The following is a 27,506-nucleotide window of genomic DNA, read 5'->3' as shown; positions in this document are numbered from 1 at the left end:
TCAGAAAATAACAAAATATTTTAGCTATGTCCAGATTGTCAAGTGAATTCCTGTACACAGTTGGGTGGAATTTATTACTGAATCAAATCCTGGGTGTGCCCTTTGACAAGGTTGCAAAACAGGAAATAAATTATGATTTATTATAGAACACTTTACCAGATAAGAAAACAGATGAACTGTTGTGCAAATATACAACTGTCGTCCAACCCAAGTGATCTTGAACCCTGCTTGGTAGACCTTAGTTCACTAGTTCTGCTCATTTGTTTCCTGGTACATGGGTTTCTCTATTACTCATTTTCTTTAAGGTAGGCCAAAGATTGTGAAATCTTGCCATTCCTATTTATTAAATCACACCTGCAAAGTTATTTACTGTCAGAGTGATAATGAAGAAAAATATTTACAGTCCTGCCATCTGAGGAGAATGAGCTGATAACAAATACAGAGTTTCCTGACAGACTTAATTTTGTTTTGCATGTTGACAAAGAAAAGAACCCTCTAAAGGAAGAAAGGCACCGTCCAAAAAAATCTGCTTGCTTTTACATGCTTTGTTTCAGACTGGATTATCTTTGTAAATATTTGCCTGATTCTATTACCATTAGTTATTTTATAGCAGGAAACAGCTACCTCTTTATAAACAGTGGCAAACAGTACATGAGATACAGTAGTGTGGCACAGCATTTGAGCTGGTACAAAACACTTACAGGAGTGCTTTTTGCTAGTTAACGCAGTGTATACTAAATATACCATTGGGATTTTTGGATTCATGGTTATATGCCATGTAATCTTGTGTTAAAACAATTCTACCATAGGGATATGTGGCAAACCATTGCAAAACCAGCAAGTTCTCTGGGTGATCTGTGGACTGTTAATGTAAACCATGACATCTCTTACTCTTCTTATCATGATGTAAAAACTTTTCAATGTCTAGTTGATAGTCTAGTTGTATCTAATAAAACTAATATGAACTTGCTGCCTTGCATCAGAAATTCTAGCATTTTTAAGATAACAGGTATAAGAAGGATAAAGCTCAGCTGATGTACACTGAATTTTCATTGCAATGCAGGAGAATTTTTAAAAGACCCTTCCAGCTTCATGTAAACTTGTGTTTTAAACAGTTGTGCATACGTAGGCGCATAGTCCAAATTACACAGCCAATATTGTGTTAGAGGTTCTTCATGGAAATATCATCTCTGGTGTGCTGTTGTTGTAGAACACATTAAAAAAAAATCTGTTACATTTTGCAAAGGACTAGAGATGCAAGAATCTTTCAGAAAATGAAGATTTTGCAGTACATTAAATCTGGCCTGTGTTTATGTGCATTTTTCTGGAGATCATTCCATTCCAGAAATACCTTCCTCCTTCAAGTAGAAGACAAAACATTCAAGTTAGCTCGTCTGATAACAATCATTACCTGATAAATAAGGATCTTGATCCTTCTGTATATACTCGGTCCGTATTTAACATATCATAGCATCTTCACATCCTGAACCACTCCTTTATCTGCGGTAAAGCAGATTTTTCTGTTCCATAGCACCAGTGTGCCCAACACAGTATTTCCAAGGTAGAGTCCTATCTGTCAGTGAGTACCAGTGTGTTGTAAGTTTGCTGGGAGAAGTTGTTTGGGTTGGTTAAGCTTTCTGTGAAAACGTGGTTGGCACAAGGCTGCGATATGTTTGCCGGTTTGGTAAGAAGTGCGGCTCTAGTGGGAGTTCAGCTGCCTGTGCTTCAGTGTCTTCATTTTGGCCTGAATTTCATACACAATAACTAATCAGATTGATGTGAGTCATGCATGAGAGTCAGATCTAAAACCTGGGATTCAGAGTCAAAGAGTAAGATTTAAGCTTGTGTTAAGTTGAGAAGCTCCGTATAGGAAATGAGGTTTTAAATCTTATACGGGGAGCCATTGGCACAGCTGGAAACAGAACTAAATCCTCCTGAATTTCTTATGTGTTAACAAAGAGATTGTTTTCTTTCTGTCTCTCCATTTAGTACTTTTTAGCACTGATACGTTGTTTTTGCTCAAATCCTACAGACACAGTAGGGAACTCAGGAAGCTGGGATATTTAGGACAGAGATGACCCCTTGCCAAGTGCTAGACGGAAGGTAAAGCAAAGGTGAAGAAGCAACGTGATGGTTTAAGGTCATTAAATGAATCTCTTCCGAGTTTTAGAAAAATGAATCAAAATCAGATATTTTTAGTCAAAGCTGCTTAGTCATCATTGTTTACTCATTTCCTAAAGTGGGGTTATGAATGAAAGCAAGTTATATTCCTGCTGAGGGATCTGCATGCATGCATGAGCAAAGGTAAGCACACTGCTAAAAATTTCTGCTTCTGTAACCAGCCCATACTATGAATTTTTCATCCTTAATCACCCAAACAGCATTAGAAAATCCTACCACAACCCTAAGAAAGTCTTTAGAGTAACCTATTGTATACATGTGTCCAAAGATAACATTAATATTTATATCCTAGATAAAATATTAGGTTGTTTTGGATAAAATTATGTACCTCAGCCAGTTATTCGTAAATAGATAAGCTGAATAAGTTGGAGGTTTTTTTTATTTTCTCCTCAGCAATACTATGTTAACACTGATAATAATAGTTACTTACGCTGTCTGATGCAACACTGATGTTCATGGGATTGTTTTATTTAAAAATTAATTTGAAGGGAAATAGTTCTTTATCTAGAAGCATTAGAAATACTGCAGAAATGCTGATGATAATGTATACTTATGTCTGTATTTATGTTGTGAAACAAAAATAAAGACTAATGCATTGCTGTAGTGGTTGCATCTTAAGGCCCTGTGTAACAGAATTATAGATGGGGTTCTTGAGGTGAAATGGGGTCTTCTCCCAAACAGCCATCAAATGTGGTCTGTGAGCCAGGCTGCTTTCTTGGTGTATTAACTACTGGCCACTGCACCCATGTATTTTTTTGGTCTCATTTTTTGGAACAGCTTGTTAGGTTCAGAGTCAGAGAAACAGAGGCAACTGCAGCTGCGGTCAGAGCAGAGGTGCTGGGCAGAGTGGCCGCCAGTGCTGCAGCCCCTGTGGCTGCGAGGACACGTGCCCGCTCACGTGGGAGGATGGAGCAGTGGCGTTCGGAGGAAAGTGAACCGTGGAGCAAAATCACTTAAGAAGCAGGAGGTTTTAGCATATCATTGCACAGGGAGGAGGTGTCCTTTTTTTACCCCTGTTCCACTGAACCATGTTACAAGACAAGGCTGGAGGTACCTGGGACACATTCCTTGTAAGGTCAAATAGGAAGATATATTTTGGGTCTTTAAAATTATATTGATATTGTATTAATTACATTTGTGTTTTTGTGGTTATGTCTGCATGAAACAACAGTAAGGTTACAATAAGCCTGTGGCTTTGTTGTGATTAAATCTTATTTTTCCCTTTGTGGCATTGCTGACAAGCTGGAGAATGACCCAGAATCAGAGTTCTTATCTCAACTGACTGCAATGCTTACTCACTACATAAAAACTTTGGGAAGATGCTGTGTTTTGAAAATACATTACATTACTAACTTAACCTTCTGAGAAACAGTTGTTAAAGGAAGGTATATTGCAGCTTCTCAATGAATGAAAGCAATTTTTTAAAATTCAGCACAAAAATAGTACTAATAATAAAACTAGTCAGGCTTCAGCAGAGTTGCAAGCAAGACGGCAAGTGGTTTCAACACACATCTTGAAGGATTTAGTTATTTGAAGTGTGAAAGTTATTGGTTATTTAATGGCATCTGAATGGAAAACAGATTCCTTAAAACAAATGAAAATATATTGTGCGCATACAGAATACTTGTAGTACAAGTAATGGAAAGATCTCATTATTAATAACAGGCGTCTGCTTGTTGTATAAACATCGGCTGCCTTAGAATTTCAGAAGTCTTGCAACAGTTTCGGCTTTAGTCAAAAATTCCAGTTTTGTGAGATGCTACCATGATATTTAAAGTACTTAACAGAGAAGTCACTTTTGGGTTTTTTTATACATATGAGCAAATTTCAAGAACTTGTACGATCTTTCTAGGTCTCTGAATATTTTTCCTGTTTGTAAAGATTTTTTTTATTTTTGTAGAATACCACACTTTATTTCAACTACATTTATAACATACTTTCAGCATACCACAGAAAATATCTCTGGGATTTTTTTCTACCACAACTTCTGAATACTTTCTGGCTGATTACTTCAGTATTATTTTTTTAATAAATTCAGTGGAACTTAATCAGTTCTGAAACATCCTGCTTAACTGACAATTAAGTCTTAACAGATGTAGCGTGAAAATCAGACTCAATGAATTTTTATCACTCTTAAATGTATTTTAATTTCTTGCAACATATGTCCTTAACACAGACAGGTATTGGTTTGTACCTAAGAAGTACAATGTTTTTAAAATTCCTTGGGTTGCTTTCAGATGTTTAGAACTGATGGGGATCTTGCAGACCCTCAGTTTACCACAGCAAGTGCCAGGAGTGCAGGTCAGGCTCCTGCCAAAATCTAGTTTGCATTCTACCCTCACATTTTCAGCTGTTTATGACTATTTGGTGCTGATTGATCTGTGCTTTTTCTTAGGCAAGTGCTGAATTTTTATTATGTTAATCATATGGTTTATACTGTTTCGAGTAATCTTGATATAGACTGGGTTTTCTTCCCTACATGTTCTCATAAGAAATGGTACATTATGGGTTTTTTAAAAATGTCTAAGGTAGAACCATCGAAAATCACTTTCCTTCTAGGCAATAGCAGCAGGCAGGCTGTGCAGCCTGCTGTGGTGAATGAGGGGAGTTGAACTCACTGGCCGAACAGCTCAGGTCTCCAGGGACACCTCTGAGAAGTTCCACTGCTCCCTCTTAGGTAAACACTGATTTCCTAAGGGAGAAACTACCTGTGTTATGCTCTTTTTTTCTCCCAGCCATTTGGCGCCTGCAGTGGGTTATAACACAGGTTGCACCCAGTAGCTTTTCTCATCTGCTGTGAAACAAAACCAAATACTGAGCTCAAAGATTTTTTTTTCCGTGTGTAAAACGCACAGATTTCTCTCGTTAGAGCCACCTGCTTACATGGCGGTGCCCTCTCTTGGGATTCTCAGCTTTGTTACTGTAGAGGAGAATGCAACCACGAGCCAGCTCTTAAGAATCGAATCAATCTTCCAGCGTTGTCCAGTCCATCAGAGAGCTCTGGTCCTCGCACCACCATCCAGAACACTGGCAAGCCCCTGGTCATTCTGCTTGCTCCATTTTAATTAAATATCTTTCAGACCTGGAAAAGACTGGTGCACCTGAAAGCATAAGGATTTTTCAGCTGTAGCCAACGAAAGATAATGCATTTTCCAACAAATCCTGCCTTGGTTCCTACAAGATGAAAAGTAGTTCAGTGTTGCTACTGGGTCCAAATGCATCCTAACTGGCCATTCTTGTTTATTTCTAGTTAGCTTATCAGTATATAGAAAATGCCAGTGTCTTGAGACTTTGTACATCAAGAGCTATGATCCTACCTGGCTTAATAAAAATGTGAAAATGGGATCCTTATGTGGAATTTGAATATAAAATATGGTCAAGGCAGCTGCCATTTGACTTTCTTCAGACAGTTTCAGTTGTCTTTCAGAAGACCTGATGTTTGAAGTCTCAGGATGATACAGCTCATTTTCCCAAGGGCTAGCCTTCTTTTCAAACCTTCAGTTCATGTCCTTTGCACCAATACCTCTGACAATACTGGGACAGTGGGGTCTTGCTGCTGTGTTGGCAATTGGCAGATGCTCAATGAGTCACGTATCCCACCGGAGAAACTACCAATTCCAGAAAACAGATGACTTCTGTCTTTTTTCATTGCTCTCCAGATGTTTTTTGGTTTTGTTTTTCCTGGGGAAGAGTGAGATGTGTTTGTTTTTAATTGTGGACTGGATCCAAACAGTTGTGAGGCTGACAGAGCAGATTCTTCTGATAGAGGTTACTAAAATTAGTTATTTTGTCTCATGTGGATGGTCATCTGCTTTTCCATTAGTACTGTATTTATTTACTGTGTCTGACAGCTTCTGAACAGTCATCTGCACCCTGACATAGCAGTTTTTTCTTTTCCATGGATTTTTTGATGCTAGCACTTCTGCTTTACTATCACTTTATTTGGAGAAAATATAAAAACTAATGTTCAGAAATTTCATTTGCTTCTCTGGCTTTGAATTGGTGAAAGGGAGCAACTGTTTACCAGGAAAGAGCAACGTTTTTTGTGATGCGTGTGGTGGTAAAGGTAATCTCTGCTGTTGAAAAAGAGGGGCTTGAAACCAGTATGGTCAATTTAAAAGTACACCGGGCAACATAAATTACTTTACTCTTTCACTAAAAGAAAGCCGTCTATTGTTTTCATTTGTACCCAGCTTGAGAATTGTAAAAAGTCTCCTTAAAATTTGATTCACATTTCAATTCAATCTCAATTCTTTATGTCCAGTACTGCTGTAGGGAGGAAAAAGGATATCTGCGTAGTCGTGCCGTTGTAAGAACACTTACATTTATTACTACAGCTCACCTAAGTTAAGGTGTAATAGCTTGTACTTTTAAGGATTTGTGTCCTCTACTAGGGTGATAATGGCTTGGCACTTGTTTTTAGCATTTCATGGCTAAGTGTGTCAAAATTTGTCATATATATCACAAAAATTAGGTCCTATTTTAGCAGTTTAGAAACTCTTCTTTAGAAGCTTTTCTGCATTTTTCCTACTCAGTATCATTTGTAACCACTGCTTGCATTGGAAAATGATGACACAGCATCCCCTCTGTTGCTTGAAAACTCCAGTGATATCCAACCTAAAATTAATTGCTGTCTGTTCAAACCCACTTACTTTTGTGCCAACGTTTCCCACTGCCTAAAACAGTTTGGTTATTTTTTTCTTTTTGAGTCTTAACCCCATCATGCTTTGTAGATTATTTTATTACCACTCAGCACTGTTCTTGTTAGGTTAAGCAAACCCAAGTTTATTTTTATCTCCCCTGGCTGGGGCAGGCTGTCCATCCCACACCTTCATGTAGGTAGCTGTATTCCCTGCTTTTCTGAATTTGGTTTATTTTTGTAAAGCCAGCTTCGTTTCCTGGCTCAAAGCACAGTCTGCTAGCAATCACTGTGGCCTAAGGGATGGAATGAGGAGTAAAGTCGGGAACTTCTTAAATTAATACTGTTGCTGAAACAATCGAATTGTCAAACTGCAGCTTCTGTCAAGGAGAAGAGTGGTACAAAACAACACTCACTCGAGCAAAGCACTTAAACACATTTATCCTGTGCCCCACTCGCAGTCACTACCTGCAGAACAGCTCCTGACTCCAGAGGTGCTTTGGTCCTGGTTTGTAGCCCCCATGTGTCTGCCAGGCTGAGGAGAGCAAGTTATTTTCTGTGTTCTTAGGTGAAGAAATTTTTGGCGTCATCACGAAAGTGTGATTAAGACAGAAAAAGAGAGATCAAGCAAAGAACATCCTTCTAGAAGGTTATGTACAGTCAGGGGTTTGGTGCCCCCAGGTAATGTATACCTTGGCACAGGAACAGGAAAACTTACTCATTTTTTCAGTCCAAGATTGCTCTTGGAGCAGCAGTTCGTTTTGTCAGAGAAACTGAGTATGGCAGGAAGGACACAATGCAAGGGTAATCAGAGGCAGCGGACACCAGAGGCCAGCGTACCGATGGCTGCTACAAGTTAAATATTAGTAGGAATTTTGATATAAAGTGTACTTATGCATTTAGACTCGCCTCCTACATTATCTTTACTGAATAAAATATTTCTGTTCTATTTCTGTTTTGACAGACCTAATACGACATTTCCTCTGATGCTTAATAAGATCAGAATTCTTTAGAAAATCTGTACATAAATTTAAAACCAGGATAAAGCCAAATGTCTTCCTCAGATTGGATTCATCAGATGATTTGAGTTCAGGAGAGAAAGGTTTTTTTCTGAGGAAATAGGACAATTCTAGAAAATAACTTCATTTTTGAAAGAAACTATTGATCTTCTTTGTCTAGATTTTTTTTCTTTAGCATGTGAGGAGTTTGAAGTCACAGGGTCAAGAGACGGCTTATCTTTCCTTCTCTTATTCAGTCTCAGAAGTTCACCCCTTACTGCAGAGGAGGTGTTCTAGTTGGTGCACAAGGCTTTCTTTTCTAGTAGTAGGGAAGGCAGTAGTGTATTAGTAAACATACTATTAGCGGCATTAATTTTTTTCTAACTTTTTTGTAGTTGTAAATTAACTAAACCATTTGGCCACTACAATAAGGCATGATTAATATCATTTTTTAAGCTCTTCTATGATTTCTCGTTACTTCAGTTCTTTCCAGTCTTTTAGGGGATTTCTCAGACTTTTAATGACCCTGCTTCCCTTTCCATTACCACTTTATCTTCTGAATAAAGACAATGTTTCAAATTAGTTTTATGTAACTGTTTTCACTCTGGTGTTCTAATAAACTCACCAAAGCTAGACTTCTCCATTAATCTTTTTGTGTGGCAAAAATAGGGTAAACCTTTCTTAGCTCAAAATACAGGAGCATTCTGTTATCACTTAGCTACCCTTGGAGCCTCTGCTGTAGGAAAACTTCCCAAACATCTGTTAATTGCTGTGTGACAGATTTTAATGATGTATAAACAAGTCAGACTCAGCGGGGGCTGTTACTGGTTTGCTCAGAGCTTCTGTATGTGCTAATAACAGAATGAGCTAATCTTAGAAGTAGAAAGAAACTCCTGGCTAATTTAAAGGTAAAAGTGGGAATGACGTGGACCATCAGCTGAAGGAAAGCAAGTCAGCCACTGAAAGGAGGTCTGATTAAACATGAGAAGGAAGAAAGAAAAGCCAGAGATTGCAATAATGCTTGAAGCTGGAGAGTTATGGAAATAATGAAGTGGGGCTGTGCAGGATCAGTAAATGCCCAAAGCAGTAGGCAGAGTCTTCAGCAGGAAAATTCCCAAACAAGGTCATTAGAATGTCCTTATCTTATTATGGTGGCAGGTGGAAAAAGTAATGTCATCACTGGGGTCATCTGCATTAAAATGGCCTTCCAAAAATTTTCATTTAAGGTTGCACTTCAGAGCCTTACAAAGGGAAAAGGTTCCTTCTGGAAATTCTGACATGACAGGATCAGCTTAATTCAGCTCTAAATAGCAATTCCATTTATCACTAGTCATCCTTGTAATCTCCAGGAATCTAAAATATCTGAAGTTAAGTGCTACAGTACTACACCTATGCCAAAAGTCTCTTCCTCTAAAATATAGTACTTTAACTTTTTCTTTCCTTATGCTGATTCACTAATCACTAGTGGGAATTGGCTGCAATTTTTACAGTTCTGCTGAAAACAAAATGATGCTTTAGGTTCTACTAGAATAAAAATCTGGTAATTCAGTTCACCTTTTTAATAAAACTAATTACAAAATGGCTGTGTTTCTTTGGTGAGTGTTTATTCACCCTTTTCTTTCAATGGATGATATCACGAGAGTTTGGGAGGATGAGGAGCAGTTGGATATCATCACCAATCACAAAAAATACCCCACTATCTTGAGTAAAACCATAGAATATTAGCAAGTGGGTCCAAAACAGTCTTGTGTACTTTCTTTTGTTTAGATTTGTCATATGTTTTAGAACTTCCTCTTACCCACATTCAGCACAGGTGGTAATTAATTTAGTAAAGCATTTCCAAATTTCTAGTAAAAAGGATGATTTCATCCCTTTTTGTCCTCTTACACAAATGTATTTGTTGTTTCTTCAAGAAAAGTCTGATGCAAAGCAGAGGTGAATAGGAGCCAGCATAGCTGTAAGTAGCCCAGGCCACCCTGTGCAGTAACTGAACACCATCTAGTGGGTATTCACTTAATCCTTTCATTCCTAAGCAGCATTTATATTGGTTACAATTTACAGATGAACCGTTCTGTAAACTCAGTAGCAATGCTCTCAGACGTCACTGTAAATTGTGTGTTCATGAATGGGGTGTATGTTCTGCACAATAAGCATCATACGGTTCTGATTTCTTTTGGTGTTTACCATGCTCTGGACAGGAAGACAAAATGTCCCAGGCCTCGAGCTTAAACACAGAGCTCTCGTTAATGAAATTACCAACGAAAAAGTGCTTCTGTTCGATAAAATGCCTGAATTTGCTGTTAAATCCAGTACTTCATTCTCTCGTGTCTTGACAAATAAGGAAGAAATGCTGTCTCTTCCTTCATAGGTCATCAGTGAGAACTGAAGCCAGGATACAGTCTTCAGCTACGTAAGAATGTTGTTGCCTTTGGTATAAGCAAAGGGGGGAAATCCTAAAATTCCGTATGAAACCTACCAACCATGGCTTGTACTTGATGTTTGTGTAGGCTACAAAAGTTCTTAAACTGATATTTACCTATTGCAAAGTTGATTAGGTGACTATATTAAATTAGAGAGATGTCTTGTGCTCATAGCCCTTCTAGAAACAAACATCTGCAAGCATATTCCAAACCCAGCTGGACATGTCTTGGGCAACCTGCCCGGACTGACTCTGCTTCGAGCTTTTTCCAGTTGTCGCTGTGAGAAGATGAGGAAAGACATTGCAATGACCCCAGTGACCGCCAGAGCTCCCTTCCAACTTCAGCTCTTCTGTGAATGAGGCAATTTCCCTTAACCGCAGGAGAACCGCACTTCATTAAGCTCCTGAGACCAGCTTTCTCACCAGAAAGGTGATGTTTGTGCTATATTCCCTTGAAATTTTACCACTAGGAAGGAAATAAGAACAATAAGATTTTGGAAAGTATGTGTTTAGTCTGTGAAGGATGTAGGGTAGCCCTGAAGGAGTCAAATTCTAGACATTTGATGGAAGGTCAAGGCACTAGGAGAATGAAACAGGAGCAATGATTACCACCATCGTTAGAACAGTACAGTAATAGAAATCGAGCCACCTGCTGCTTCAGATTTCACAACAGCAATGCAGAAAAACGTCAGCCACCTCTCTCTCCTTTTCTCTTTTTTCTTTCCTTCCAGAGGTCTGGCTGGGGATTGCTGGGATATGATGGAAAAAGTTTCCCAAGCTGGTACTTCTAGCAAAATTCCATTGTACTTTTCCAATCAACTGTCACCTCTTGGAACATTTTTTGCAATATTTCTAAGAACTCTCACTGCATGTTGCTGTAGTGGAGATAAATTAATCTTTAAAAGAAAAATACCGTTTTAGCAAAAAAGAAAGCATTAATGATGGTGTAGATAATTTTGATATGTGATAGGGTGAAACAGGAAAAACATGAGCTGCTATATAAACTGGATCTAAATAGCTTTTCGTATTTACAGGACTCTTGAGAACCCACTCAATTTATGTGAAATGTCAGTGCTCCTGGTTACTTACCCACTGCAGTAATTTAAATTGGCTTGATGCATTCGTATGTCAGCTATTTATTGCTTGGACACAAGCACTAGAAATGCCCTGCATCTGAACAGAATTATGGTAGCAGCTCTGCATTTTTCATGCTGATACCATGAATAACTTCAATTTTTTCATGAAGTATTTGCAGTTTTAATTTTTAAATTAGATCAAGTTATTAGTTTTTTTTCTTTTCCACTAGGAATAAGCAATATCAATAGTACTCTGAAGTTTGTGCTTAGATGAGTAAGTTTAAGAAAGTGCAAACTATTGCATAAACAAAGCAGTTGAATTAATGTCAGTGTTGTCTTTTGAAGCCCAAACTACAGCTTAGTATTAATGTTGTTTTTTGAATGTGTGAGCTTACGTTTGTGTGCACAGAAACCGCTGAGATAATGCATGAGCAAAAGTCTGTTGGTAGCAATAGGACAAGGTAGGTGACCCACATGGTCATTTCTGGCCTCGTTATCTGTAATTCTTAGAGATTGGTGTGTTCGTTATATATCAAAGTGCAATACATAAGCTAGACAGTTACTTCATACAACTTGGCACTGTTTGCTATGATTTGCAGTTTCTGCTTAGGTGAAAAAATGCATCAAAGCAAGAAGATGGAGAAGACAACCCTCTCTGACATGAGCTCTTTTTCCTTATTCCAGGGTTAGCAAGGTAGCTTTATGCTAGTGATAAATTCCCACAGAAGTCTTCATCTGGCACCTCAGTTATATTTGCCAGCAAAAGAATTGAATTTTTAATAATTGACAATCTTCAGTGTTAGAATCTTCAATATTTCCATTGGAAGGGACTTTAAACAATCATCTAGTCCAACTACCTGACCACTTCAAGGCTCACCACAAGTTAAATCATGTTATTAAGGGCATTGTCCAAATGCCTCTTAAACACTGACAGGCTTGGGGCATTGACCACCTCTCTGGGAAGCCTGTTCCAGTGTTTGACCACCCTCTTGGTAAAGAAATGCCTCCTAATGTCCCGTCTAAACCTCCTCTGGTGCAGCTTAGAACCATTCCCACGTGTTCTGTCACTGGGTCCCAGGGGGAAGAGCTCAACACATCCTTCTCCTTCTTCTCTCAGGACACTGTAGAGAGCAATGAGGTGGCTCCTCAGCCTCCTGTTGTCCAGACTAGACAAGCCCAAAGTCCTCAGCTGCTCCTCACAGGACATTCCTTCCAGCCCTGTCGCCAGCTTTGTTATCCTTCTCTGGATGCATTGAAGGACCTTCACATCCTTCTTGAATTGTGGGGCCCAGAACTGTACCCAGTGTTCAAGGTGAGGTCGCACCAACACTGAATACAGCAGGACAATCACCTCTTTTGATGTCTGCTCATGCTGAGTTGGATGCACCCCAGGATGGGGTTTGCCCTCTTGGCTGCCAGGGCACACGCTGTTGACTCCTATTGAGCTGCTGTCGTACAGCACCCAAGTCCCTTCCTGCAAGGCTGCTCTCCAGCCACTGGTCTCCTAATTTATACAACGTTACTCCATCCCAGGTGCAGAATCCAGCATTTGGACTTGTTTAATTTCATCCCATTAATCATTGCCCAATGTTCCAGTCTGTCTAGATCCCTCTGTAGGGCCTCCTGTCCCTCAAGGGAGTCAACAGCACCTCCTAGTTTGGCATAATCAGCAAACTAGTGGTGCATTGAACTCCTGCATCCAGATCATTGATCAATATATTGGACAGAATTGAACCCTGAGGAACACCACTGGTGACCAGTCACCAGCCAGATGTAGCCCCATTCACTACAACTCTTTGAGCTGAGTTCTTCAGCCAGTTTGTTCACCCAGCAGACTGTGAACCTGCTTATCCCACAGCTGGGATAAGCTTGTCCAGAAGAATGCTGTGAGGGACAGTATCAAAAGCCTTGCTAAAATCCAGAAAAACAACATGTACCACCATTCTCTCATCTACTGGGCAGGTGACCTTATCATGGAAGGATATCAAGTTAGTTAAACAGGACTTTCCCTTTGGGGATCCATGTTGACTGTGCCTGATGATTACATTATTCTTTAAATGCCTTTCAGTAGTACCCAGAATAATCTTCTCCATGTTTTTTTTTTCTTTTAAGTATGTGAATAACAAGAGGAGGTCTAAAGAAAAAATTGGACCTATACTTGTTGAAGATGGTCATCTGACTAATAGAGATGAAGAAAAAGCAGGGGCATTCAATGAGATCTTTGCCTCAGTCTTTAATAATACAGGTAGACCTTGGACTGCTCGGTCCTCTAGGTTGGAGGACGCTGAGTATGGGAACAGTGATTTTCCATTTATGGACACTGAAATTGTAGGGAACCAGCTGTATCAGGTGAAGGCTCACAAGTCCGTGGGGCCTGAGGGGATTCACCCGAGAGTTCTGAAGGAGCTAGTGGATGTTGTGGCAGGACCCCTCTCAATCATCTCGCTATGCTTGGTCTTTAACTGTACTATTTTTTTTTACAAATAATGTAAGAGGCGTGTGAAAAGTATCAGCTCATCACGGTGGGGAAGATCTTCAGATATATGGAATAATACAAATTGTGAAGGAAGTGGTTGAATGAGATATGATAGTTGGTACAGTGGCAGTGGTGGTTTTATATTGAGCACATAAGCTTAAATCGAGTCTTGTACAGTAGACTAAGAATTTCTGGTGCTTTTGAGATGTTGACCTTTTCTTCTTTCATTTTGATTGTGAGACAATTGATTTGCATGCAGTTTCATTCTGAATCCAAATCAATCTCTGCTTACAATTAAGATGCAATTTGCTCTTTGTGCGTGCAGTTAGATTTTAACTGTGTCATTTCATTGTTGTTGTTCTTATCCTTCTTTAATTGTCCTTCTATTTTTTGTTATCTTCTCTAGCCTTACAGTAGATGACAAAGCCCTTAGATCAAGACTTCTAACACTGTCTAGTAGAAGAACAGAATTAAACCTGTAATGCTCTGGGGCTATCTTAATAGTTTATCTTCATCTGTTGTTAGTATCTTAACCTAATAGTTTATCTTCATCTGTTGTTAGTATCTTAACCGAGGATGTGCTCCAGCACTATAGTACTCCAAAAACTAGTCTTTGTTAGCCATAGAAGATGGCAACATAAAGCATAGCGATGCTACAGAAATATTCTCTTCTTTATTTCAGCGTAGGATCAAAGTTCATGAATTTAGAGTCTTCTCGAAGACTTAGTCTAGCTTATGCTGTTCTCTGTGCTAGATGAGACTGACTACCATCTGAACCCTAATACCAGGATTTTTTATGGAGTTGAGGCTCTGCGTGCTCTTTGTGGAAGGTCCATGGTTTTGTGCAGATTCAGGAGATGCCATCCGTCCCAACAGTCTGAACTGCATAATATTCTCTGTAGGTTGGCAGGAGTCATACTGCATCCATCTGGTCTCAGAAACATGTATTATGGATACAGCTCCTTCCAGGTGATCTTAATTGTCCTTTATAATGCTTTATTATGTAGCCACTCTGCCTCTTGAACTGTAGTATACTTTGCATCTGACTAGGTTCTTAGTAAGACAGAGAACACATGTCCTTAGCACCACTAACATCAAGCTGATATAATAGATAGGAGGTTGGAAAAAACAGATTAGAGATATAACAAATACAAAAGGCAGTCATGGTGTGAGTTATTTGGTTGTGTGCAGAAGGATTTGTCTCCTCAGTTTAGGTATATAAAAGCTGAATCTTGGGTCAGAGCAAGTGATTGTAGCATCTCTTTAAAGTTAATGGAAGGAAACAGGTATGTAAAACACCTTTATTAGACACTTAGCCTGGAGTAAGTTGCTCTTTTGCTGTGTCTGTTTCTCTCCTTTGACTATAAAGGGAGCCTGGGGTCGTTAGTCAGGATGAGGTTTGTAGAGAGAGATAATATCTTTTATTAGACCAGCTGTTCTAAGTTGGAAAAATTGGACAAGCTTTTGGGTGTATGAACTTTTCTTCAGATCTGAAATAGGAGCAGCAAATTTCAAAGTTAATTATAAACCCTTTTCTACATATATCCTTACTCCATCATAGTTACAGCAAAGCACCATAGAGATCACTAACTCAGATTTAGGCATCTAATTTTTAGACATCTAAATGAAGCCAGAGGAACCAAGCATGCGGTGCTTATTTGGGAGTTTGAGGACTTGTGCTTCACATGACACATTTTCCCTCTGGATGCTGCCTTTGGTCTTGAGCTCAGAACCAGCCCTGAGGGCTGGCAGCCTCTCCTGCTGGGGAGACGCTCATGTGCAATTCCGCTCACTGCTTGGCTTCTTGCTGCATATGTGTTATAATGCATATGAAGTCCTAACTCACATCTCATGCTTCTTTTGCAGCTGAGGGCTACCATTAACACGCAGCCTATGTGCAGGGAGCTGTTGTATTATGGGTCTGGTTAGCCCTTCCCAGACTCAATTGCTGTTAGGCTTTTCTGGTGTTTTGGAAGAAACAACTTTCTGTGTGGTATATATCATTGCAGTGCAAGTCTAGTGATAAGCTTGGAAGTTTGAACCTATTCTCAGCTTTTCCTATCTGCAGTTTGGATATGTTATTAGAAAAGGAGCAGATCTGGGAGCAAGTCACTTTCCTGGGATAACACCTGAGGAGAAGCTGTTCCCCTGCTCTCCCCGCCATCCCCACAGGCTGCTGCCACAGTCCCAGCGAGGACTGAGCTGCTCACATGCTCTGTAGAGAGCACCGCAAAATCTGCTTTTACTCTGATACCTGTAGTTATGTTGGAAGTCCTGGCACCGCTGGTGACTTGGTGCCATGGTCTCTTCAACAGGTTTTGAAAACTGGCTTATCTTAATTTTTCAGTCTGGTTCAGTTTCCTAAATCACTGTGTCATCCTTTGATGTTTTCTCCCAGCATCAGCATCCCACCGCTTTTACCACGGGCTGCCTTACGCAGAGAGAAACCTTCCCGCATTGACTGGCTCTGATGCAACTGCTCTTCTGAAGTGGAGATTTGCCAGCACTGGCCTCGGCCCAGGACTGTGTATTCCTCGTTTCCTCAGCGGAACAATTGCTCTAAATAAAGAACGACAGATGCAAAGTTTGTTTTATAAAGCATATCAGAAGCTTCTATTATTGCAAATTGCCTTTTCCACTGGGCATACTTGGATTTTAATTCAGGTGGTTCAATTCACTAATTTGTGTGATTGAAATGACTTTTATCAATTATCTTTTGATGGAGTAATGCATTACTTCAGTAAAAGCTTTCTGTCTGAAGTGGATCTTAATTTATTTAAATGGCACACTCATTTATTATTCAGTTATTGGTTTGCCAGGAGCTAGTATAGGAATCTGACCACTTGGTTTGTCATGCTTTAAAAAAAGCTTTAGTTTTTTTTTTTTTCTTGCTATCCTTGATCTATCTCCAATATCACTAATATTTTAAAAAGAGGCCTTAACAAACTAATTACTGCCTTAAATTTTTTACCCTTTACATTATTTGCTTATTAAGAGTAAACACTTTATAAGTGCAGAGAAGAGCTTGAAAGAGCTGAGAACGTAAATACGGTGGGTAAACAAAGGACACCTTGTTGGGATGAGGTACTTGTCCAGTATCATAAAAAATATCTGAGAGAGGAATGAAATACAAGCTATCTAATTTCCGTGATCTTCTGTTTCAGGCTAATTTAAGCTAAAATTTTAACGAGGTCTCTCTAACCCAGCTTGCCATGGTTCAGGGGCAGATTCTCAGAGTCCAGCCTGTGTGAGAGCTGGCAGCCAGCTGGAAGGAAGAAATCTTGTTCCCATGGCATGCGAGGCTGCAGAGTGAGGTCTGCTTCGAAGGCCACAGCGTGAGCTGCACACGTGGGTTTGGGTTTTAAAACCCCCTGATCCTGTCCACACATTGCAACTGTGCTGAAATCCCTTCCAGTTTAAAAGGTTTGTTTCACTCATCATTTTGCAGAGAGTTTGCTTGAATTGTAACATATTTAATGTTATTCTCTACTTTCCTAGTACCCCAGTATGACTTTGAACTTGTCAAGCTTCAGCAAAGATAGCAATGATTGCTATCTAAAATTAAAAAAACTGGGATGACAATTTTTTTTTTAACTTGTTTATCGCTGTGTCTATCTGAAATGGAGCTTAAAAGAGATCTTGGTCAAACTACCTCAGTGACTTTGCTGATAAATGGGACAGGAGTTTATTGTCTTCCTAGGAAAATACACCTATTTTATTCTGTTCCCATTTGAAGATAAGTCTGTGAAGAAAGATTGATTCAAAAATTAATTTTAATTTCCGTATTATAGAAATAGAGCAATCTTGCAAAGGTTGGATATTAGGAAAGGTTCTTCCCCCAGAGGGTGGTGGAGCACTGGAACAGGCTCCCCAGGGAGATGTCACAGCCCCACACCTGACAGTGTTCAAGAAGAGACTGAACAACACCCTCAGACACATGGTGTGAACTGTGGGGTTGGCATGTGTGGGGACAGGAGTTGGACTCGATGATCCTTGTGGGTCCCTTCTAACTCAGGACATTCTATGATTCTCTGCTCTTGCTTTGACATTTGATTATTGTTATAATGGTTGATCTTAGTGATTTTGTTCATTCTTTGGCTCTAAAGGTCTTTTGACAGATCTAAGCCTCTCCTCAGCTATCCAAGCGTAAATGGGTGTTAGTGAGTGCAGGTGGGTACTTGCTTAGTTCAGCCCTTTCCTAGTGTTAATTCTAACATTGATGTCGGTTTCATTCTGCATCTCAGTGTAAAAAACTGATAGATGATGGAAGCACTTCTATTGTAAGAAGTGTATGTGACAAAATATCCAGGTTTGCCAAGGGCAAATTAAGGCTGACGTAGCTGCTCTTGGCAGTGTTTTCTCAATTACAGTTGTCAGCTAACTTTCTTGGCTAACAGCGTAGAATTTGCTTCTAAGTAGACTTGGTATTCATTCAACTTTAAAAAGCTAAAAGGACTTTTTGTCTGCGAAAGGTGTGTCTGTACTTCATTGTTTCATGGATCTGCTGTAGATGGTAAAAATTAGATGACAGCATCTGTAAAATGTGTAGAGACCCTTGAAAATACTCATGCTTTCATCCAGAATTCCATCACAGTCTTGGCAGATCTGTTGGGGGGGAGTTTTTCTTTTCATTCATTCAAGTTCAGAACAATAAAAATTCCCAATTTCTTTTTCTGATACCAAAGTAAGACTGTTACTACTGGAAACAAGTTTTGTAACATGTTATTAATTTACCTATTAGTAAGAATCTATCAAAGTAGAAGAATAAAACTACAGATTGTACAGATCTTATTCGATGAAATAGTCCCTAGTAATTGTGACCATTGTCTGTATTCCTCAGAGACTTAGATCCTGATATATTTGTAGTCATGTGTCAGGAATGACAGCACCGAGATTTAATTGATAGAATGGAAGATGTCTTTTTATTTGTAGTGTCTGAACTGGCTAAGAAAACTGTTCATACCTTTGCGGGGCATTTTCTGTGAAGAGGCATTAACCTTCTTTTCCAATTATTGTAGACAAGGCCTTAAAAGACCTGGTTTTTCAGAAGGCTGCACATTTGATACGGTAGTGTGTGATATTAACAGAGCTTTCCTTGTTGGTGTTTAAAGGAATCTCATTGTTAGGAAGTGAATAAATGCAGAGAATAAGCACCAACCGCTAAATTAATATTCAAGGAATATTACGAGTTTCCAAGTGAGAACTGAGATTGGAGTCTTCACAGATGGTTTTATATGGTGACAATACCAATAAAATATAGCTGGATTTAATTCTTAGAAAATATTCAAGTAATTATTGGAGGAAACTGATTCTACAGTTTAAATTATTACATTGTTATAAGATTGTATTCTAATACTTTACACAAACAACAGTATGAAGAATAACACTGGGGTCCCAAATGTCAGTTTTTTCAAAAAAAATTCCTGGCCTACCAGCATACAAGCTTGCTAACATCTGTGTGCCATTTTCATTTGACTAGGTTATTAAATCTCGATTTTGAAATCCATTTGAGAAAAGCACCATTAAAAGGCATTTATTGCTCTGCTGCATTTACTACTTAGAAAAGTAGAAATGTCTTTCGTTTATCTCTCAATCTGGCCCTTTCCCTCCTGCCTTTTTTCCTCTTTTATTGTAGCAGCAGCCCCTTGTGCAGTCAGTCGTGGCAGGGACCAACTCTTACCCACTTCATGCGATATGTCTTCTTCTGCCTCTTGGCCAAGGCTGCCTCCCCTCCACCAATCCCTTCACCCATGCCAAGGTTCCTCACCCAAGGGTAGCACGAGCACCTCTGTATCATTGCTGTCGCTGTCTTTTCATCTCTGAAACAGGTCAATTGTCATGTCAGTATCTTGAACGTCCTCTGGAGAGTGGCTGTAGCTGAATGCAAGAGGGCAGATGTTGACGGCTGCCGCAGTCGTTTAGATGAGCTCTAGGTGGTTGCAGTTGTGACTGCTGGCTGGTGAAAAGAGAGTCCGTATGTCTGCAACAGACTTTCCTTCAATTTCTTCGTTTTTAACGTGATAGAGCAATTCTCATTGAGGATTTGTTCCCTAAAATGGGGTAGCTGAAGTATTTCAGAGTTCCTGTGCTGAATACAACACAAAGAAGAGAAACTTACTTAACCAAGTGTAGAGCCTCACAAACTTGGCCGACTAATGTCTCAGTTGTAGCTCCTAGTGCTTTTTCCTTACCTTGCATCAATTATTCATGCCTTTGCTGTTCCAGCTCGCAGAGTCCAGCTTGTCTCCCTTCATCATCCTCCTGGAAGCTGGCAAAAGGTTACTGCCCTACGTACAGCGCTGTGGAAGCAGTTGCCATCTCAGATATGATGCTCTTGAGGCCACCAGGAGGATGGAATCAGTGGAGCTGCACTTAGCTGAATAAGGGTGCATGGTTGGCTTCAATACAGACAACAACTATGGAGAGCATTTACAATGAAAATCATTGCGGGGTGGTTTTCCCTTTTTTCTACCAGATGCTGTTTTTCACGAAACTGCAGCCTGACTCATTCCCTCCTATAATGCTTCTTACTATGTGGGTCTCCCGAAGCTGAAAGAGCTGCTGTAGTTTAATTCCACATTTAAATGTGCTGCATGGAGGCGGCGACATTTTAAAGCTGAGATCTGAATCACTTAATTTGCTAAAAAGCCAATCATTAAAAAGCTCTGCAGCAGTGATCAGGGTTGCACTGTGGTGTTCCATTGCACCGCTCAGGACTCAGCTTTACTGGATGTAGTGATTTTTGCTTGTACTTCCAGGCTGTTATTAGTCTGACATCTTTTATTTCAAATGAGACAAAGTAGAGAACTTCATACGTCCTTTGAGCTAGAAGGTATCTATTTAGTTTTATATATGAGCATGCATGTGGGTGTAAATGTGTGTACATGCACTACACAAAAATGTATTCATCCCCAGTAACAGGTGGTGCTGGCAACACCTGTTGCTGGGGTCACTCAACACTCCAGTATTAAAACCCTAATTTTAGTTGCTTATAACTTTTGTCAGACTTAAACATTTGGGTTAAAATGTTATGTGCCAGGTGTCTGCCTTAGGCTGATTTGGGGGAGGGAGGTGGGGAGAGGAATTTATCAGCAAAACTGTTACTGCCCATTCAGGGAGCAGAGGCCAGGGCACTGGTTTGCCTGTGCTGAAAAATGCACTGTTGCAGGTGGAGATGTTCCAGCAGCTTCCCTCATCAAAACCAAAAGTTGCCAGAGGAGTAGCCCTGCAGCAGGGCATGTCTTCTCCCAGCATTATGGATATTTGCTGTTTTACTGAGAATGCACCTCTGTCTGGCTAAATTATGGGCCTGTGAAAATGCTTAGTAGAAGTTTGTTGACAGCTGCCCACCTCCATCGTGTCTGTTTCCGAACAGCAGCGCTGTGCTGGGGACCCTTCAGATGCAAGATGCCCGTGAAGCAGCAGAGTAAGCCCTGGAGTCTGAGTGGGGAGCGAAGCCGGCTGCTACACACAGGGGCACAGGCCTCAGAGCAAAGGCGAGCAGCTCAGCTTGTGCTTACAGAGCGTGAATAAATAGGAAGAAATGACTGGCTGAAATCCAGAGGAATTGGTGATGGAAGAAGGGAGCGATGGTCTGAGAGTGGTAAGAGTGAAGGACACAGGGTTTTAAGATCTGTATGAGGAGAAATGCTGAGGAGGCAGACTGGTGTGATAGGGCAGATAAACTGAGAAGGGATGGAGCTCAGCTCCTGCCAGTCCATGCCTGCGGGGTTTCTGTGGTCCCTGCCTAACCAGCTGAAATGTTCCACTGACAATAAATCACAGCTCCTCGAAAGGGTGATTTATACAGTACCGCTACCAGTGGCTCCCCTGTTAGAGTGTATAGACTCGAACCCACTCATAAGCACTTAGAAGTTTGTGTGGTTTCATCTGATGCTGTTTCAGTATTAGTAGGCAGAATTGTTCCATTTACTTCTGCTTAATAGAAACATCTACCTTTTAATTATTTTTTATCTTTTTTAGTAAGTCTTAACTTTTGCATACTCAGCCTGCACTTGAAGGGTTATTATTTGTGCATGCAAATCACTTTGTAAATTCTACAGTTGTTTCTTACTGTATAATCTTGCTGTGGAATCCATACTACATTTGTAGCCTGTGCAAAATCGCACTAGTAAGTCAGTCATGGATACCAGAGTGGTCTGTGATTTCATCTAGGTTGCAAGAACATTTGAACAGGTTGCTCATATTATTTTTAAATGTTGTGTTTTCTTGATCATTGTGGGAATTAGAAACGAACTGCCTGCTGCAAAATATTCTGTTTCATATTACTTAGCATTTTCCCATAAAAATCTGAAGAAATGCCACAGAACCTGATCAAAGTTTAAAGTCAGTTTGTTACTGAATTATGATTTTTTTTTTTATTATAGGTAAAGGCTCGGCCAAGAAACTGACGAAAAAGGTAAGCAAAATGTTCCTTTCCTTGTTAAAAGAACTTGCATTCTTTCTGTTACTCAACTGCATATACTTCTCCTTCAAAACTGTCTTTATGTTTTCTCATTTGTGTCTTTAAAGGAGGTAGATGCTGCACTGCTGTATGTTGCCAAAGCTAAACCAGGACCGACCTTTTTCAGAGAGCTTGGTGATAAAGGTAACAAGCACTTTTGATACTGAAAAATACATATTGCTTTTAATCTTATTATATGGTATGAATCAAGTGTCTTTTTAAAGAAGGTTTCATGGATTTGACTTTGTTCCTATCTAGCCAGTAGCTGCCTCCTTGGCAAATCTCTCAGTTATGCAAGAGAGAGTAAAGAGGCAGGGCTGGGGATGGGAAGCCTTCTGAGGCGCAGGAGGAGTCATGCGAGAAATCAGAAGCCCTACTCGGGGAAGAGAAAGGGGCCAAAGGATGACTTCAGCACAAAATGGATTTCTAAGAGTTGTTGTTAATAAGCTGCACAGAAACAGAGAATAAAAATAAAATTTGTATCTGTTATGTAAGGTGGTATCCCTGATTCTGAGAGCAGTTGAACTTATTTCTCCCTCTTTGGAATCTCGGTAGCCCCTGCACAGCACCAATGTGCTTTGATTTCTTTTCACCCAGCATTTCCACCTTATATCAAGCTGCATAAAGAGAAAACTCTGAGAGCTCGAATATTGTTTGTATAACAACAGGGAATTAAGGAACACCAAATAAACACCTCATTAGCATAAATTAATTGAAGGGAGAAAACAAACAAGAGGATCAAGGAAGCCAAATAGATGAGTAATTAACCATTTCACCAGTAACAAAGACTGAAATCCCCAAGCTAATGAGAAAGACCAACAGTGCCTATTCACAAGCTTCATGTATCGTAGAGTTCAGCTGGAGTCCCTCATCCCGTGGACGTTTCTGGAAGACAAAGCTGCCTTTGCAGTGCTGCCATTCCTTGGCCAGCCCGAGCCGTGGTCTGTGTGCGCAGAAAATCCCCGGGCACGGCCGCGGCTCCCACAGCAGCGCAGCTCTCGGCCTCCGCACGCAGCGTTTTCCTACCCTTCAGCCTCATGGTCCTGTCTGCGGTTCCTTTCTTCCATCCTTGCGCAGACGTGGAAGGGCCTTCAGCTGAGCACCTTGCTCGTTGGTCCACTCCTGCAGGCCCCAGCAGCCCCGAAACATCTCTGAACGAGTTGAGCAATTTTTTCCTGTCCTAGGGAAGGCTGGATTTTATATTGAGTAGTCATTCCCTGCATTTTCAAATTTCTAATCATCACGTGCTTTCCGAGAACTGGGTTTAAAAAGATTCCCAGCCTTTAATTCTTGGATATTCTTTCCCCATCCCCACTTTCTTAGAGCCTTTCTTTTTCTAGTGATTGACACAGCAAATCCCCAAATCACTCTGCCTGGGAAAACCAGGAATCCACTAACAGAAAGTGAAAACAGCAGATCAGCACAGCCTCCTTTGCTGCACCTCTGCCAGCCAACTGCTTGGCAGAAGGTGGCTGGGTCATATGCTCAGCCTGGCATCTTCTGCCTTCCCGGCAGGGCATTGATCTCCCCTTGCTTACGACTGTGAGCCTGTGTGCTCTGTCCTTCAAGGGTCGGGCAGGAGTTGGAGATGATAAGGAACATTCCATGCAGTCATCCTGATGTCTGCACAACATGCAGAGTTTTTGCAGTTTTTCATCGTGATGCTTCTTTAGTGACTTCAATGCTTTTGCTTTGAGATGCATTACTAATACATTTTAAAAATGTAAATACTTATGTATTAAATACTGCTTTTAGAGGTACCAGAATAATGAATCTACACCTGTTCTGCTGCTTAGCCGAGATTATTTTAACTACCTTCAAATTGTTCTTTAAATATCAAGAAGAGGGAAAACTGTCTTCAGTCCAGTTTGTTAAATGTAACGCTAGGGAATCCTGCCTTCTAGTGGGCAGTTTTAAAATTCATGTCATATTTTGTTGGAATGCTTGTGATTTATTCAGCAATAACAATATTGTACTGTCAGCATTTGCTGTGAAGTTTGACGTTAGAGACTTCCAGGGAGGGATAGGGAAGGCTCCTTTAGTGTTAGAAAATGACAGTATTTTGCCAGTGCCAACTGCAAATATTTAGCTGCAAAGTATGCTGAGTCATTCAGCAGTATGTGAAGCTTTCATCTTTAAAAATTTGCTTGGACATTAATATAATTTTGTATTTTTTTAATTTGGTAACTTTGTAATGATTACTGTAGAATAAAAAAGAAAATTACCAAAATATTTACTTTATGGATAAGGTAAATTGACCCTTCACTACACTTAGAAAAAGGACAATAAAATTAAAAATTTTTATGGGAACAAGTCCACAAGTTAAAATACATTATCTCAAATTATTTTAGTATAAGCAGTCTGCCAGAAAATCTCAGACAGGCTGTGGAATTGCTTTAAGGCACTGAGACAAATGTTAAAGTACAATGAAGAAATTTTTTTGCATATTTGAATTATATTTTTACCTATTTCTCTGTAGTGATTTTTCAATCAGCTGGCAATAAGATGATGAAAGCAAAGTCTATGTCTCACCCCTGCTATTTCTTGCAAGGCTCTTCTTTCCAGCCCTCTACAATTCAAGGAAATAGAGCCACCATGGTTCTCCCTGGAACCGGTCAGCAGGGTCTTGTCTTTAAATTGGTCTTTTCTTTACATCCTACCCGCTCCATATAAATTTTGCAGATTCTTTCTGCAGATTTTTATGAGGTACAGTGTTCCCTGTCTACCCAAATAGCTAAAACTCATTACCTCCTAGTCTTTCTGTATATTCGCCCTTTAAACGTTCTTTTGCTGTGACACTCAAAAAAACAAAATTAGGGAGCAGGAATCTTCATCACTGCCCATCACACTATTTGCTTTATTTCTTTTCCTTCCCTATTTCTTTCTATCCATTTTTGTATCTGGTCTTATACTTAGGCGTATAAGCTAAAAAACTGGGTAGGAGTTCTTTCTGTTTGGTTGGTTTTGAATTTGTAGAAATCCTGGACACTTTGCCTTGGACCATGATTCCAAGTTTTACAGCAATGCAAATAATAATTTACATACTTGCAATGGCAGTAACCCTTAAACTTGTAAGCAAAACTAAATATTTAAGAGAGAAGTATTTTTTATTTCCACAGTGTATGGTATGAGTGTAGTACTGTGCTGATTTACACGTGATGCATGCTGGGTAATAGAGTGAACAGCCCAATTTTGATGGAGAGGAAAACTGAGATATGGAGCCAGAGTGAGCTGGCAACAGGATCAGCATTAGGTCTGTCTTTAGCTAAGACTTGTTCTCAGATTTTCAGACTCTTGCATTCAGCAATTTCATGTTTCCAAACTCTGGTACTTGAAACTTAGTGTTAAGTCGCTATCTGAGGTCAAATACAAATGTCATTGACTTCACATAGTAATTTATCAGAAGTTAATTGTTTATCGCTGAAGCTTAAGTGGATTCCTTATCTATCAATTAACTAAATATAAATTATAAAAAATAGTTTATATTTGCACAGATAGGCATGTTTGAACTTCATTATTTTAAGCAGCTTCAGCATTATACAATGTTTAGCTCACAAGTGAAAAGTAGCTCAGCTATTTTGAAAAGTGATTTATAAAAAAGCCCTTTACGTTTTTTCTCCAAATATTATAGCAGGGCAGATGGTTCAGATTCTGTTGTTTAACCACCCTCGTTAGGCTCTCTCTATCTTTAGCTCATACCCTCTATTTTGACGCTATCACATCTTTGTGTTTGTTCAGGCTTTTCACTTAAGGTGGTATTTCAAAGGAAAACGCTGGAATTTTCCTTCAAAGCGGGGGGAAATACTTTCACCTTGTAGAAAGGACATGTTCCTCTTTAAAAAGAAAAAGAAGAAAAAGTAAAAGCAGGCTCCTCCTGGCAGGCTCCCAGCCGTACTATCAGCACCATCTCGCACTTGGCAGCTTTGCGCGTTGCCAGGTTCCCCTGAGGATGGGAGGGAGGCTGTTCCCGCCTCTGCGAGCCTGCCAAGGGATGCAGGACTTTGATCCTTCAGGGGAACCTCAGAGTAGTTCTCCTCCCGGGTACTAAATGTGACAAAGCGCATTTAATTTATTTGCCTTTTATATAAATATTGAATGTTTTCAGTGAGAATCCGAAGATTTAATGCAGGCCTTTTATTAATGCCACATAAACCTTACTTTCTTGATTAGATGTGAACATTGATGAGTCTCTGGATAGGGAATTTTACCTTCAGAGCACTGAAAACAGAAGTAAAAACTTTATTAAATAATAATGTGGCTTACTTTAATAACCTATTTAATATGATGTTACACTACTTTTTTATATTTATAAGATTTGATCTTTCAAGTCTTACCGTAAGTTTTTTTGGTAGGTAATTTTTTAACTCTTTCATTTCAGGGTTGATATCTTATGCAGAGTACCTATTTTTGCTGACAATCCTTACGAGTAAGTATTACGTATTTAAAATACTTATGCATAAATGCTCAGCTACTCACAGCTTTCCGGGAACTTTTTCTGATACTTTTTAACTTCTAAATGTCTACATTATAGTAAAACATAAAGAACTGTTTTATAGAGAGTGATAAGGCATTAATATAAATGGATGTAACTTTAATTAATTACAACTTACTTCCATAGTGTCATCATTAGTCCATCGCAGTACTTCAAAAATCATGATGATCCCTGCACCATGGGATCAGTAAAGTCTTTCAAGAGACTTTAAGAAAGGGGAAACATTGGTTACAGGACCACATAATAAGGGGAAGAAGAAGAGTAGAGGAAGATCAATAAATTGTCTTCAGGACTGGAGTTTTAGTCATTTTGGACAATAAGATGTTACCTTTATAGCTCTTGCAGTGGTGTAAAAGCTGTTATGGTGTCTGAAAGGTTGTTACCTAATATTCGTGTGTCTAGATATACAATGGGTGATATATATAAGCAGCAGATTTCTGCAGTGTCTTGTATTTTAACTTTTTAATCCTTTATATATTTTACTGTGTTCCTTTTGACTTTATTTCCAAGTATTTTCCGTATATTTCTGCCCTCTGCTTTGCCTCCTTCCTTTTTCTCTGTCAGATACTTTTAAAAAACCCTTTTTTTGTTTGGTATTTGCTTTTACCGGCAAACAGCAGGCATTTTTTGAATATGTGTGGGAGTGATCTTGGGTTTTCTGGGTTTCCTCAGCCATACTTACTCTGTGCCATGCTTGCCACCTCCCTGTGATGTTCTGATGAAGTGTAGGTGATGCTGCAAAAATACCAACATCAGTGCAA

At 39.6% G+C, this 27,506-nt stretch overlaps 1 protein-coding gene and 1 long non-coding RNA gene across 3 annotated transcripts in view; both read left to right on the top strand.

Moving 5' to 3' along the window:
• MICU2 (mitochondrial calcium uptake 2) overlaps positions 1 to 27,506 on the top strand; it is a 141,979-nt gene that overhangs the window by 80,384 nt on the left and 34,089 nt on the right. For both annotated transcript variants that reach the window (XM_065830893.2, XM_071804176.1), the window contains 3 exons: positions 22,177 to 22,208; positions 22,322 to 22,397; positions 26,632 to 26,679. In XM_065830893.2, coding sequence (XP_065686965.1) covers positions 22,177 to 22,208; positions 22,322 to 22,397; positions 26,632 to 26,679 — 156 coding nt within the window. The remainder of the gene's footprint in view (positions 1 to 22,176; positions 22,209 to 22,321; positions 22,398 to 26,631; positions 26,680 to 27,506) is intronic.
• On the top strand, positions 4,582 to 17,371 carry LOC139827170 (uncharacterized). Its single transcript, XR_011737452.1, has 2 exons — positions 4,582 to 10,667; positions 16,188 to 17,371. It is a non-coding gene; the product is annotated as an uncharacterized lncRNA (long non-coding RNA).

The sequence above is a fragment of the Patagioenas fasciata genome, chromosome 1, assembly GCF_037038585.1.
Source record: "Patagioenas fasciata isolate bPatFas1 chromosome 1, bPatFas1.hap1, whole genome shotgun sequence".
In the NCBI taxonomy this organism is placed as follows: Eukaryota; Metazoa; Chordata; class Aves; order Columbiformes; family Columbidae; genus Patagioenas; species Patagioenas fasciata.
Note: the sequence above shows the minus strand (reverse complement) of the source record. Positions and strands in the feature narration are given on the sequence as shown.